The sequence below is a fragment of the Zootoca vivipara genome, chromosome 4 (assembly GCF_963506605.1).
Source record: "Zootoca vivipara chromosome 4, rZooViv1.1, whole genome shotgun sequence".
NCBI classification, from domain to species: domain Eukaryota; kingdom Metazoa; phylum Chordata; class Lepidosauria; order Squamata; family Lacertidae; genus Zootoca; species Zootoca vivipara.
The window spans coordinates 78,754,787-78,768,437 of NC_083279.1; the positions used below are offsets into that span (position 1 = coordinate 78,754,787).

At 46.3% G+C, this 13,651-nt stretch overlaps 1 protein-coding gene across 2 annotated transcripts in view; it reads left to right on the top strand.

The window, feature by feature from the left end:
- The first annotated feature begins 4,694 nt into the window (after positions 1-4,694).
- ATP8A2 (ATPase phospholipid transporting 8A2) overlaps positions 4,695-13,651 on the top strand; it is a 333,748-nt gene continuing 324,791 nt past the window's right edge. For both annotated transcript variants that reach the window (XM_060273822.1, XM_060273823.1), the window contains exon 1: positions 4,695-4,785. In XM_060273822.1, coding sequence (XP_060129805.1) covers positions 4,710-4,785 — 76 coding nt within the window. In that variant the 5' untranslated portion in view covers positions 4,695-4,709. The remainder of the gene's footprint in view (positions 4,786-13,651) is intronic.

Below are 13,651 nucleotides of genomic sequence, written 5' to 3' on the forward strand. Positions count from 1 at the left end.
TAGTCTAGCATTCTGTTCCCACAGTGACCACCATGATGCCTATAGAAAACCCTCAAGCAGGACCGGAGCGCAGGAGCACTCTTTCATCCTGTGGCTTCCAGCAGCTGGTATTCAGAAGTATTATTGCCTCTGACCATAGAGGCAGAGCATAGCTATCATGACCAGTAGCCATTGATATCCCTCTCCATGAATTTGTCCTCGTTTAAAGCCATCCAAGTTGGGTGGCCACCACTGCCTCCTTGTGGGAGCAAGTGCCACGGTTTAACCATGTGCTGCATGAAGGATCTTCCAATATTCGGCTTCATTGGATGTTGATTTTTAGCATTAGGAGAGAGAGAAAAAAACTTTGTCCACTTCTCCTTGTTGGGCAATACGCACCAACCGAGTGGCAACAGTGGCAGGGTCGACGAAATAACAAAGTCATCTTCAGTATCTTTGCTTGCTTATATTTACAATTATATACAACACACTCCTCTACTCCATTCCTCACATTTCACAATCCATCACCACCACACCCATGAACCATTTGGGTAGCTTAAATACAGAATTCAAAATAGGCAATTACCCAATCACATTACAGTAAGCAAACTCTACCTTCAATTATTCAAATTAGCAAAAGCTCACAGGTGTGTTAATATTCAGATCAAGGTTACAAACACACATCTCTGTGTAGCACCATTGACCACATCAGTCTTAAAGGAAAAACCCAACACTCCTTGCCATGCATAATTTTGCAAACCTATTTATTTATTAACATTTATATACCACTTGTTTTGCAAAGCAGTTTGCAAAAAAAGATAAAACCATAAAATTATCATTAAAAAAATACAAACATAATTTAAAACACAGAAATTTAAAACCACAATAGAATAAACTAAAAGAAATTAAAATTCATGCTAAACATCTGTCTAGGCTTGTCTGAGTAATAAAGTCTTAACAGGAGCTGAAAAAAATACAGTGAAGGTGTCCGCCTGATAGCAATAGGCAGGGAGTGCCAAAGTGCCACTGCCCTAAATGATAAAGTTCTTACAGATGTGGTACGGGTATTATGTGGCACCTGTGAAAGTGCCAATGAACTTTAATCATGTCACCACTCACTAACCTTTTGTCTAAAATAAAAAGTCCCAGGGAAGTTGAGCTATCTGCTTGATGATTTTTGTTGCCCTTTTATGAACCATACATGCCTGGCATGCTTGAAAGTCACAGAATGTTGACTAACTATTGAGGGCAGTGGAAAACTAGGAGTGAAGTAGAATGGAGTGGCTGGAATCCTGAACAAGGAACAGCCTTCTAAACCGTAGCATTTTGCAGCAGGCTGCGGTTGTCATGCCTAAATCAGAGAGATAAACCTGTCCTGCATGTGCAATGTTATTCCACGTTGCATTCAAAAATGTTGTCACTAAGCATAGAAGCACTGCTGTGGAATATGCTGCTTGAGCCATTACAAGGGTGGAGGAAATGTGAAGAAGCTTAGATATGATAATCAAAGTGTTGATTAAGAAATAATTCACATCAGATTGCTTTGAACACTGCAGAGCTAGCCATGGTGCTGAAATGCCTGTTTTCTTTGCTCCTTTGAACTGTGTATAAGCTGAAGCAGTCCAACAAACCCATTTGATAACTCACAAAGACAATTACAAGGTCACTCCACTGCTCTACTCATTACAGTCAAAGTCAAGTTAAAATCTTTACCAAAGACATTCTCATAGTTTTATACTTTTCCACATATAGCAGCTAAGTAGTGGACATGGGAGGCGCTATGGGTTAAACCACAGAGCCTAGGGCTTGCCGATCTGAAGGTCGGCGGTTTGAATCCCCACAACGGGGTGAGCTCCGGTTGTTCAGTCCCTGCTCCAGCCAACCTAGCAGTTTGAAAGCACATCAAAGTGCAAGTAGATAAATAGGTACCACTCTGGCAGGAAGGTAAACGGCGTTTCCGTGTGCTGCTCTAGTTCACCAGAAGCGGCTTAGTCATGCTGGCCACATGACCCAGAAGCTGTACACCGGCTTCCTCGGCTAGTAAAGCGAGATGAGCACCACAACCCCAGAGTCGTCCGCGACTGGACCTAATTGTCAGGGGTCCCTTTACCTTTTTAGTGGGTCGTATGCACAAGTGATTTTGAAATATACCCTTGTAGACAGAGATAGAGTTACAATTTTGAGCTTCAAAACTCATAGAATAGCCCTACGTAAGAGTCCGATCACTGGTTCAAATTACTACTACTACTTGGCATCCGTTTGTCTTGAGAAATAATGGAGTGCACCTCCAGGAATGAAGTCAAACCACTGCGTTAACAGCACCAAAGTGACCTCGGGGCACAAGCTGCCCAGACAAGACTCCCTCTTGGCCCAAAGGAAGCCAAAGGAAACAATACATTAGACCAGTGTTTCTCAACCAGTGTGCCTCCAGATGTTTTGGGACTACAACTCCCATCATCCCTAGCTAGCAAGACCAGTGGTCAGGAATGATGGGAGTTGTAATCCCAAAACATCTGGAGGCACACTGGTTGAGAAACACTGCATTAGACCTCAGCCTTGCTGCAGGAGTTGTCGGAAGGAGGCTTACAAGGCACCATCCAACCATTTTAGGGACTCCACTCCAGATTTGTGTAGGGTTTACTCCTTGTCTTTTCTTCTCCCAAAGATATCCCTCAAGGCAGCAGAAGTTTAGGATCAGAGTTTTCCTTATCTGTAGAGTGTCCCCTCTACAGCACATGCAGAAACCACCTTCTTGACCATTGGATCCACTATTGGTCTCGTCCACTCAATTTGCTGGAGCCTGTTTTCACATGGAGGGGAAGTCCCTAACTCATCAAGGGCTACCCTAATCTGGTTTGACTGGCCAGTCGAAGCCATTTCCTGGGATGTGGTAGCTGCTGCATGCTGACAGCTTCTAGGAGCCACAGGTGAGAGCCCTCCAAAGTAACTCTGCTGACTGAAATGTGCATTAACTTACTGCTTTATGGGGTTTTTATGTTATTGTTTTCAATGTTTTATTCTGACGGTCTGTTGAGCTATGTGCATGGAACCCTGGTCTCCTTTGGGAGAAAAGTAAAGATAAAACTGAAACAAATAAATGTTGCTTCCAGACTGCATAACAGATAGTATACCTGAACAAACTAGAGCCTTGTTTAAAAAATAGAAGAGGAAGACTGACCAATCAGGGCTTTGTTCCAAAGCCATATTGTAAATAAATCTCTCCAGTGTCCCCAAATATGTTCTTATGGAATCTCTAGCTATCTTACTGCCACTTGAGATAAGTAATCATACTGTTTATAGAATACCAATACAGCTACACTTTTTTAAAAAATCAATACTGTCTTTATAGATACATCAATGTGTGAATTGAAGAGCAGCTGGCTGGTGAGATTCCTAGTCTAGACAAGACTGTTTACTGGTGTTATTCTTATTTAATGTTTATGTTTAGAATCAGTTCTTTGAGTCCCAGCGAGCAGTATAGTTTCTGCTGTCCATTTCATTTTACAAACAGTTCATTAGTTATTTATTGTAACTATTTATCTATTTATTTATTTTGTTGGCATCGTCTGTCTCAAGAGACAATGGAAGAGTGTGCCATTGGAGAGTTACTGTGCGTGCTGTGGCTGTAGAGACCCAATTGCTACCACTGTAATTAACCTGTTTGGTGAAACAATAAATCTAATTTGTATCATTGCACGAGTATTTTCCACAAACATGAAGCGGAGAGATAGCACACCGGTCTGCAAAGGAAAAACCCCACTTATGAAAGTTGATGGGTATTGCCATTAAATGCTGTGGGTCTTGTGATCTATTATCTACCAAGTTGGTACCCCTGCTGGAGACAATTCGCTCTTTGAGCATCTAAGGGCCAGAACTTTTGTGTTCTCCTACTGAATTATTTCTGTTGCGAACCGCCCTACGATCTTCGGATGAAGGACGGAGTACGACTTTAATAAATAATATATATATATATATATATATATATATATATATATATATATATATATATATATATATATATATATATTCACAAAACATTGGCCAGCGACTGCTCTTCGCCAGCTCTCTGGCCCTCTTGCCGGGCACGACCTGCAGCCGCCGCCACTACCCGCAGCAAGGGCACGCTTCCCTCACCCAAAGGCCACTTTTCCCACGTGCAGCGAGCGCGTTTCCCGCCAAACTCCCCGCCTCGCGCAGGAGGCTGTTTATGAGGCCACGTGCGCCCTGGTGGCCGGAGACCTTGCTCTGCAGCTGCCGGGACGTTGCGGGCGGCGAGTCGGCGCGTGCCGCGAGGACCACCAGCCCCAGTCTTCCATTCGGCCAGGCCCCCTCTCTCTCCCTGCAGAGGTGGCTGGTGGCGCTGCCCTATAGCTCCCGCTCTCCCCCCTCTTTCCGGCTCGCCCTTCGCAGAGCCGCAGCTGAGAGCCGAGCCGAGGCCAAAGCTGCGCGCGGGCTGAGCAGCTCCCTCAAGGAGCGAGGCCAAAGCGCCCGCCAGCCGCAGGGGAGGCGTCGTTGCAGCCGCCGCCGCCGCCGCCGAGTGCGCGCGGTAGAAGGCAGCGCGCGCGAGGCAGCGAGCGGCCAGGAGTGGATGGCGGGGTCGTCACTGCCGCCGCCGCCGCCGCCGCTTCTCCTCCTGCAGCTGCCGCTGCCGCAGCCTTAGGCGGCCGCCGGGCTCCTCTCCCGCCTCTGCCTGGGCGCTGCTGAGCCGCGGTGCGCCAGGCTGCTGCAGCATGCCGAACCCCAGCGGCCTCGACAAGGCGCTGAAGATGTCCTTGCAGAGGAAAACCAAGATCCACTCCGCCGCTGGTAAGGGGGGTGGGGGGAGGTCGGGGGGGTGCGAAGCGAAGGGAGGGAGGGAGAAGTGCCCCCGAAGCCCCCCACTCCTCCTCCTCCGCGTCTTTATTATCCCCGAGCCGCCGCCGCCTCCACTGCGCAGCAGCAAGCCGCCTCTCGCTTCTTCCCTGCGCGAGCTTTCCATTTCATATTTATATCGATAGAGAGAAAGCGCGAGGCTCATTCCATGCATATTTCATGGCGACCGGGTTGGGGATTCGTGACATCATTAACCTTCCTGCCCGCCTCGTTGGATGAGGTCAGCGGCCAGGGCATTCTTGGGGGTGGGGGTGGGGGACGGGATCAAAAGAGCTGCACGGCCAGCCAGCTCTTCGGAAAGGCAGATGATATGATGGGCGGCAGAGGGAGGGAGAAAGGGTCATTGCCAATCTGCTCCGGATTGATCGGTTTCCAGTTTCGCTTTTAGCGTCCTCCAGGGAGAGGGAGGATTCTGCTCGTGGCCTGGCCTGATGCCGGATTGACCCTTGCAAACCGGCCCGGGGATTTTCGCTGCAGTGCGCGCTCGTGCTTTTTAAAACACCCGGCTCGTTTGCTTTTTTTTTCCCTTTTCTTTTTAATGTCTTGCGCTTGCCTGCCGCTCTGTCCGCTGGCCGGTTCGCAAATTGAATAAAATACGAAACCTGTCAACTGTCAGCCAGCAGCAGCAATAGGAAAGGCAGCACTGACTGGCGGAGAGGTCAGCATAAACCCACCAGTGCGCTGTTTTGGGTATATAACTAGTGCACCCGGTGTTCCTTTTCCTTCCAGATGTAAACAGTAGATTCAGAGGAGGGATTTTCCTCCAGACCTGCAGCAGCGGGAGAGGTGGTTAAATTATCCTGCTCTGATCCCAGTAATTATACACATAATCTGCATTAAAACATGCACAACCTTGCACACTAAATGCAAAAATGCATATATGCAAATACAGATCAATGCGCACATAGGTCAATGTCACATATACGGTAGATCAGCGGTCACATATGCACATATAGATCAATGAGGACTATTCTAAGGACAGATGGCCTAACTTCGTGTGTGTGTGTGTGTGTGTGTGTGTGTTTATGACGACCTGTATCCTAAATTGTGTGTGTATGCGCACACAATACCATTGCTCTCTATCTCAGGCAATTGATGACCAGGCATTTGATGACGTTCGTGCTCCTTCATCCAGACCCGTGCATCCCGTGACTGCTGCCTTGCTAATAAGTCCAAATTCATCCATCAGCCCGTCACCCATTCCCACCCACCCCCACCACCCTCTGTATATATATAAGGGTCTGACACTTCCGTTTCCAGTGTATCTGAAGAAGTGTGCATGCACACGAAAGCTCATACCAAAATAAAAACTTAGTTGGTCTTTAAGGTGCTACTGAAGGAATTTTTTTATTTTGCTTCGACTCAGACCAACACGGCTACCTACCTGTAACAAGTCCAAATCCAGTTCTCCACATTTTTGTACCACTTTGCAATTTATTTATTTATTTCAGCAAAGGCTTCATGAAGATTCACCGTCATATTAATGTGATTTTCTCCTGATATGCAAGTCTTAGCGGTATGCGATTTTTTTCTAATGTGCACAGTTTAGCAAAGCAATTCTCACAAATGTAATGCACTTTAAAATGTTACTTTCACAGATAGCTAGCTAGCTAGTATGCATTGCTTGGCTGGATAACTGTAATTGCAAAATCCGGAGAAGTGTGGATTTTGAAGGGTGGTTGTGTTTTGGTTCCTATGTTGTTCTGGAAAGTGAAAATTAGGTAGGTTTGCCTTTCAGTGCAAGCTGAATCAAGTTTCTCTCTCATTCCCAGTATTCTCTCTGTGCACATTCTGCATGTGAATATCTGAGGACTTGGTGAAGAGATATTGAAGCTTGTCTAACAGAACTTGCCCCTTCCTTCCTTTGCATCTTTCTCCTGGATAGTTTTGATTTTACTTTAGAGCAGCTCTGATTTTGATCTAAGCCATGGCAGTATGCATGTGTGTGTGTTTATCCTTTTCCTGGGTCCTGGGCTTTCTCCACCCTGGACCACAGGTTCCCCATCTCTTGCTTGGGTGGTGCTGGGCAGCTCTGTCCTGCTATGCTACGCTGCAGCTCCCTGTTCCCCCAGCATCTGCAGCCTAAAGCAGGCACCTCACTCTGCCTAATTGTAGGCCTGGCCCTAGGTTGCTTTGGGGCATTTTGGGGTTGGGAGGCAGCAAATCCAGAACACAATTCCAGAACACAGAACACAATCCTTTGGGAGGTTATCATGTACGAGGCCAGTGAAATGGACATGAGCTGCAAAGAGCCTATTTCTTGTGCCGCTCCTATTCATTTTGCAGGGATCTTTGGAGACGAATTTTCCAACATGCCCCATGTTAGCTGAGAGTGATCTGTTTCTGTTTCAGACAATAAAAGCCATCTGCCTGCATCCCTCTCTATTGCCTTTCATGGCATCCAAAAGATGCCAACAGAAGGGGTTACCTCACCTTGCCTTGTGGTAAGACTCCCTTTGCCAGTACTTCCATCACAGTTTAATAAATTAGAACTTAAGTGGAAATGCCAGGGTAATACTAAGGGTGTGGAACCTCAGACTCAGGACCCCTCCAACCTTCTCCATATGGTCGTCGGACCTCTCTCCAGGCCATACCCCTAACTGGCTCTGCTTCACACCCCACATGTTTTTGCCTGGCTGGAATATGTCCCTGAAATATTGATAATTCCTCTTGCTTGTCTGGATGGACACTAGACAGCTGTGGGTGTGTAGGAACCACATCATGTACTAAGGTAGAACTTATATTGGTTGCCCCACCTACTTCTGCCTCTGGTCCCGCCCACCACTGGGATGTGGCCCCTATAAAGTTGCCCCAAAAGCGAATGTGGCCCTCAGCCTGAAAAAAGATTCACCACCCATGGACTATACCTATGATTTTATATGCATCAAGCATGTGTTCTGCCACTGACTTTCGTTCCTCTTATGCTTTCGAACTTCATACATCTAGCTTGCATCTTTGTCCCCAGGTCACATTTCAGGAGCTTACGGGTAACACCCAAAATATATTGGTGGTGGAGGTGTTGTAGGCAGGAGATTTGAGAGAAGATACCAGGTGGCGCTGTGGGTTAAACCACAGAGTTTAGGGCTTGCTGATCAGAAGGTCGGCGGTTCGAATCCCTGCAACGGGGTGAGCTCCCGTTGCTCGGTCCCAGCTCCTGCCCACCTAGCAGTTCGAAAGCACATCAAAGTGCAAGTAGATAAATAGGGACCGCTCCGGCGGGAAGGTAAACGGCGTTTCCGTGCGCTGCTCTGGTTCGCCAGAAGCAGCTTTGTCATGCTGGCCACATGACCCGGAAGCTGTCTGCGGACAAACGCCGGCTCCCTCGGCCTATAGAGCGAGATGAGCGCCGCATCCCCAGAGTCAGACATGACTGGACCTGATGGTCAGGGGCCCCTTTACCTTTTTATGAGGTTCCTAGGAGGTGTGCTCCTCTCTAGGGTTGACGCAAGGAAACACAGCAAATCAGCCTGGGTTTGTTTAACGCATGCATTTGGGAGAGTTTTCTCATGAAATATATTTCGGGGAAGCACAGTCTGCTAAGGGCATCTGTTCACTACTTGCATCTGCAAAGTCATTTGAAAAACACTGCTGTACCTGCATTGAAACTTGCTGTTGCGTCTCTGGTCAGTGCACATACAGTTTAGTATCTGTTCTGGGGAATGACAGAAATTTCTCTCCTCCCTAGTTCCGGAATTTGGCTGTGTCCATGATACCTATGTTGGGCTACATGCCTTTTAATGTTCCTCACTTGTTCCTTAGCTGTTCCTTGCAATTCTTTGATGAAACTCAAAGAGGTATTTGTTCAAACAGTGGACTAATGTAAAGAAGTATTCCCTTTTACTGAAATCACACTACTGGTCTTTGCTACCCAGTATTCTTTAGTCTGCCCAGCAGCTGCTAATGGGATTTCTCACTGAAGTTTGAACCTAGTGTTTGAAACAATCAATGGTCTCTGCCACTGAGATTTAGTCCTTGCTTATACAGTGGTGCAGCTTAGGCTGGATTTGGAATCAAAATCCTGGCCCCACAAGCCCAGCCCCATTGGCAGATGACCACCCAGAGAGCAGCAGGTGATGGGAGTCTACTGGGGCTAACGTCAATTGCCAATGCATCCTTTTTCTTTTTTTCTTTAAAAATAAATAAATAAATTTTATACCTGGGGAAAGGCTAACCAGGCATGTCCATGGTTACATATCAGATGCTCATCATCTTATTAGTTTTACTTTAAAAACATACCCTTTTCTAAAACATAATGCTGCTTATTCCCAAGTTAATGTGTTTAACCCTGGCTTCCTCAACCTTGGCCCTCCAGATGTTTTGAGACTACAGTTCCCGTCATCCCCGACCACTGGTCCTGCTAGCTAGGGATCATGGGAGTTATAGGCCAAAAACATCTGGAGGGCCGAGGTTGAGGAAGCCTGTTTTATTCCTGTAATCATGACAATGCTGTGATGTAAAATGTGAAGGATCTGAGGCAGTTGGTCACTTCCTCGTATGCCACTGCTGCTAGCTTCCATGGTTCCACTGTCTGTCTTCAGGGTCATTTGGCAGCCTCCTGGAATGTGTGTGGGCCCAAACTGATGGCATGCCTGATACATTGCTTAATTCTGCTGACTCTTCTTCTTTCAATTGCTATATTTTTGGTGATTGTGGTTTTTATTTTTTATTTTTTTATCTTTGCTGGCTTCCTTGAGCGTTTCAGTTTTCAAAGCAGAAATGTTTCAGATAAGCAGATCTCAGACCAGAGCTGGCCCAACAATAGAGGCAGGCTAGGCAACTTGCCTAGGTTGCAAAAATTTCAGAGGTGCTTAGGAGTATATTCAGGTGGAGGGAATATTGTGTAAGCTAGCAATTCTGTCCCATTTTCTGATGTCCCTTTCACACGGCAGTACCTGCTGTGTTACGAACGGAGGCTTTTTGGCTGATGTTCTGGCATGTTGCAGCACTGAATTTCATTCACGTCAGTAGGTGTGGTGCTGTGACATGGCAACGAACATCACTGCACAACGTTGCTACTCACCCACCTTGCCTCACATGCATGCCCTTCCCCCCCGGGATTCCCCCACGAACCATTACATGTTATGGGCCAGATTCCACTAAGTAGGTGCGCTAGCTGGAACCAGCAGTTGTGTCATGGGCCAGGAGTTGGCTTCACCTGCTGAGCAGCAACCTGAAGGAGCAGAAGGCAAAGTCATTCCACCTGCTGATGATCAGGAGCCTTCTTGCTCCTGATGAGAACCAGCTGGCTCCAACTTCCTTAAGCAGGGTTTCTAGCCTTAGTCAGTTGCTGGAAACAACATTTGTGATTCTTGATCAAACCTTGCTGCTTCTTGCTTCTCGTGACCTTGGACCCTCGGCTTTCTTGAGCCCGGATTGTCTGACTAGGTGAACTGAGATACTCCTGACCTTAGGACTGAACTGGACCTTGTATATGAACTCTGCCTCCAGGCAAGTACCCCCCCCCCCGAGACTTGGCTGGTTGGCTGACTTCTCCCTCCATTGAGCTCTGCTGTGACTGGCAGGACAGGACTATGACCAGTTTTGCGTGTGCGCCACGGTTGTGCATCAGGACACCCTCCCTCCCCTCCCCTCATGCGCCCCCACCCACCCAAATTAGCTCTGGGGGCTCTGGATAACCCCCAGAAGAGTGCAGAGGCCAGAGGCAGGATCGTTCCATTGGTAAAGCCAAAATATTTGCACTGATGGAACAATTGAAGGAGTGTGCCGTTGAATTGCTCCCTTTGTATGCATTTTGTACATGCTATAAAATGTGCGTTTTCAATGCATTTCAAGTGTCTCTCTCTCCCCCCCCCCCATATACACCTTTTCTATATGTGGGGTTTTTTTTTAACACACAATCCTTATTTATGTACATGCTTTTGGGGACTGAAATTTCATGGCAGATCACAGAATGTGCCCAATCTGACTAATAGTTGCAGTCCCAACATCAAACTGATTTAGTCAACTGCGAAAAGTGTACCGAAAAAATTCCACCTCCAACCCTCACGCTGGTCAGTGTTTCCCAAAGCCAGTGCCCTCCAGATGTTGCTGGAGTCTCTCTCCCATCAGCCCTACCCATTGTCCATGCTGGCTCAGGTTGCTGGCAGTTGAAGTCTGTCAACATCTAGAGGGTCCGGGGTTTCCCGCCCATGCTTTAGTGCCACCAAATGACCATAATAAGAGGCTACACATTGATTTAAATTTAAATTATACTCTAAGATGCTTACAACTCTTTTTCGTTGAAGCCACAGAGAGCAGTGGCATGCATCCTTTCCTTCCCGGCTCTTTTAAGTTCTCTAAAAATAAGCTGTTGTCAATATCACACTAGGTGGTTGCAAAGTGCATTTCCTCCCCCCCCCAAAAAAACAACAACACATCACTTGAGGCTTGCAAAAAAATTTAGAGGTCAGATGTTGACACCATTAATATTGATTCAAATAAATAAATGCTGTTCCAGTCCTTTGTGATCTCCATCCAGGGGATGTCAAAATATTGTTGTATCAAAGCAGTAATTACAGTGTCCCTTTTCAAAGTTTGCAAAATTGAGCTATAAATGCTAGGCGACCTGATGGTGCAAAGCCATTATCCTTATTTAGCTAATGGGAATTTTTTTGCTGTCTGTACTTCCCAGTATAGTGCTAGTCTTCTAACTTTGTGGGCTTGTGTGCGCAAGGGTAAAGTTACCTGGGCTGGCAAAAGGCATGCGGTGCCACAGAAGCCACTTGGGCCTCCAGTGTCAATCTAGGAGCATCATGTGGCTTCTAGGGTGTCCATGAACTCTCCCCCCAATTGGTCTAATTTCATTTTTTCTTTGACACAATAGAATGAGTTGTTTTTCCAAGTCTTTACATTGCTGTGCCAGCTGTCGCAGCAATGGATGTGCCCATTCAGGAGGTAGAGGGTGCATTTCCCAACTACAAAACAGAACTCGTCACGGTTGGGAAAATGTGTTTTTCCTTCTATGGATGCATTATTCGGGGAGTTACATTTGCATTCTTTGCAACAGCTCAGCACCAACTCCGCAGTAGAATTTGTGTCTCAAAGGCCCCTACTGCCGATCCAGAGGAAGTCCACTGCACTTAAGTCTCATTTAAATCAATAGGATGAATGAATCAATGGGAGAAGCTAGTCATTACTAACTTAGCATCCCGTTTATTTCATTTTGACTTAAGCTTAAACATGTTTACTTTCCTTGAATCAGGGCCATAGCATTCTTTTGGAACACCAGTTTTATATCTCAGTAGAAATAAATTCTACTGTCCAAATGTGTTGCTTTTGTGAGCAATGGAAAATTCACAACTTGATAGTTCATACATAACAGCAAATCATGGTTTGCAAAGCCTGATAACTCTATCCAACAAACCATGGCTGCTGAACAGCTGTTTGAGCAAACTGTGGCTTGTGTGTTACATCTAAACCAATGGTTACCATGGCCCTCAGTGTCTATTGTTTGGGAAGAAAGCCACACAAACCATGGCTTACCTCTATGTGAGAGACATTTGAAAACCCCACTTTAAACCTTGGTTAGCACAGACAGGCCCTGTGTCACCACTTAGCATTGCTTTATAGCTTCTTGAGCCCCAGGGCTCTAGCAAGGCTCATTCCTGAGGCCTTCCCTGGATTCCTCTTTATCTGCCGCTGATAACAAGCAGCAGGCAACTGGATTAGGGATCCACCATTTAATTTCACACAATACCCCCATGTTTTGTCTCTCTGGGGCATTATGGGAAATTTAATTGGAGGTGCAGGAACCACCATTTACATTTCCGATGTTGCCTTGGAGTAACACTAACTTGGGGACATTGCAGGACTTTTGAATGGTGTGCTACTGGTCTCTGTTGGTGCCAGGTGGTGCCAGTGGGGCAGTGGTGTAGGAAAGGCCCCTAGATGGCATATTTGATAAGCCCCTCCTGTTAAACCTGGAGTCATATTTGGGCACAAGCCATGACTTATTGCTACATTTGAACTGAACCCATGATGTGATTTCCAGAGTTGGCCAAAATGGTGGGCCACAGCGTCAGTTGAGTTCTGAAGTATGCTGGGATGGCTTCATGAATGCTTGGAAGTGATTTCCCCTTGAATAATGTGGCTCTCGGGTTGAACTTGGGAAATCAATATGAAAAACTGTAAACAGCCTGGGGATAACAGACTTGTCACTCCATGTCCGATGAGGATTTTGTCTTCTAGCGGTAGGGAATCAACCCACGTTAGTCTCTCATGTTTAGCAGAATAGACATGAGTTTGGGTGATTTGTCATGATTTGTCAGCATAGAGAGCGAAATGCCCATATACTGTCTCTCACCCGATTCAGACAGCTGTAATAATACAATACTTGCAATATAATGGGCCAGATTCAAACACCAGTTTCACTAGCGGAAAACCCTGCAAGGACTCCTGCTAGTGCAATGGGGCTTCACCTCTCTCTGCCTCTTGTTCTTGCATCAAATCCACTCTGAAGGGTTGGGCGATCCCGCAGAACAGTGTCCAGGGGGATGAGAGATTGTTCAAGCATTTCTGCTTGCTAGCAGAACAGTCTCCTTAGCACTACATAGGATTCCACCCAATGGGTTGTAGTCAACAGACTACTCAGAGTAGGCCCTCTGCAATTAACGGCAATTTTAATTTCAGTGGATCAACTCTGAATCAGAAATGACACACCTATATAAAGAGTATATTATGCTGTCGGTTCAAGTGTTCGCATTATGAAATTATAAAATGGGTAACAGATTGAGGATAATGAGTTCTTCAAATGATAATGCTTACTTCTTACAAGGTATCACCTCAAATGTCTGGTGCCAAT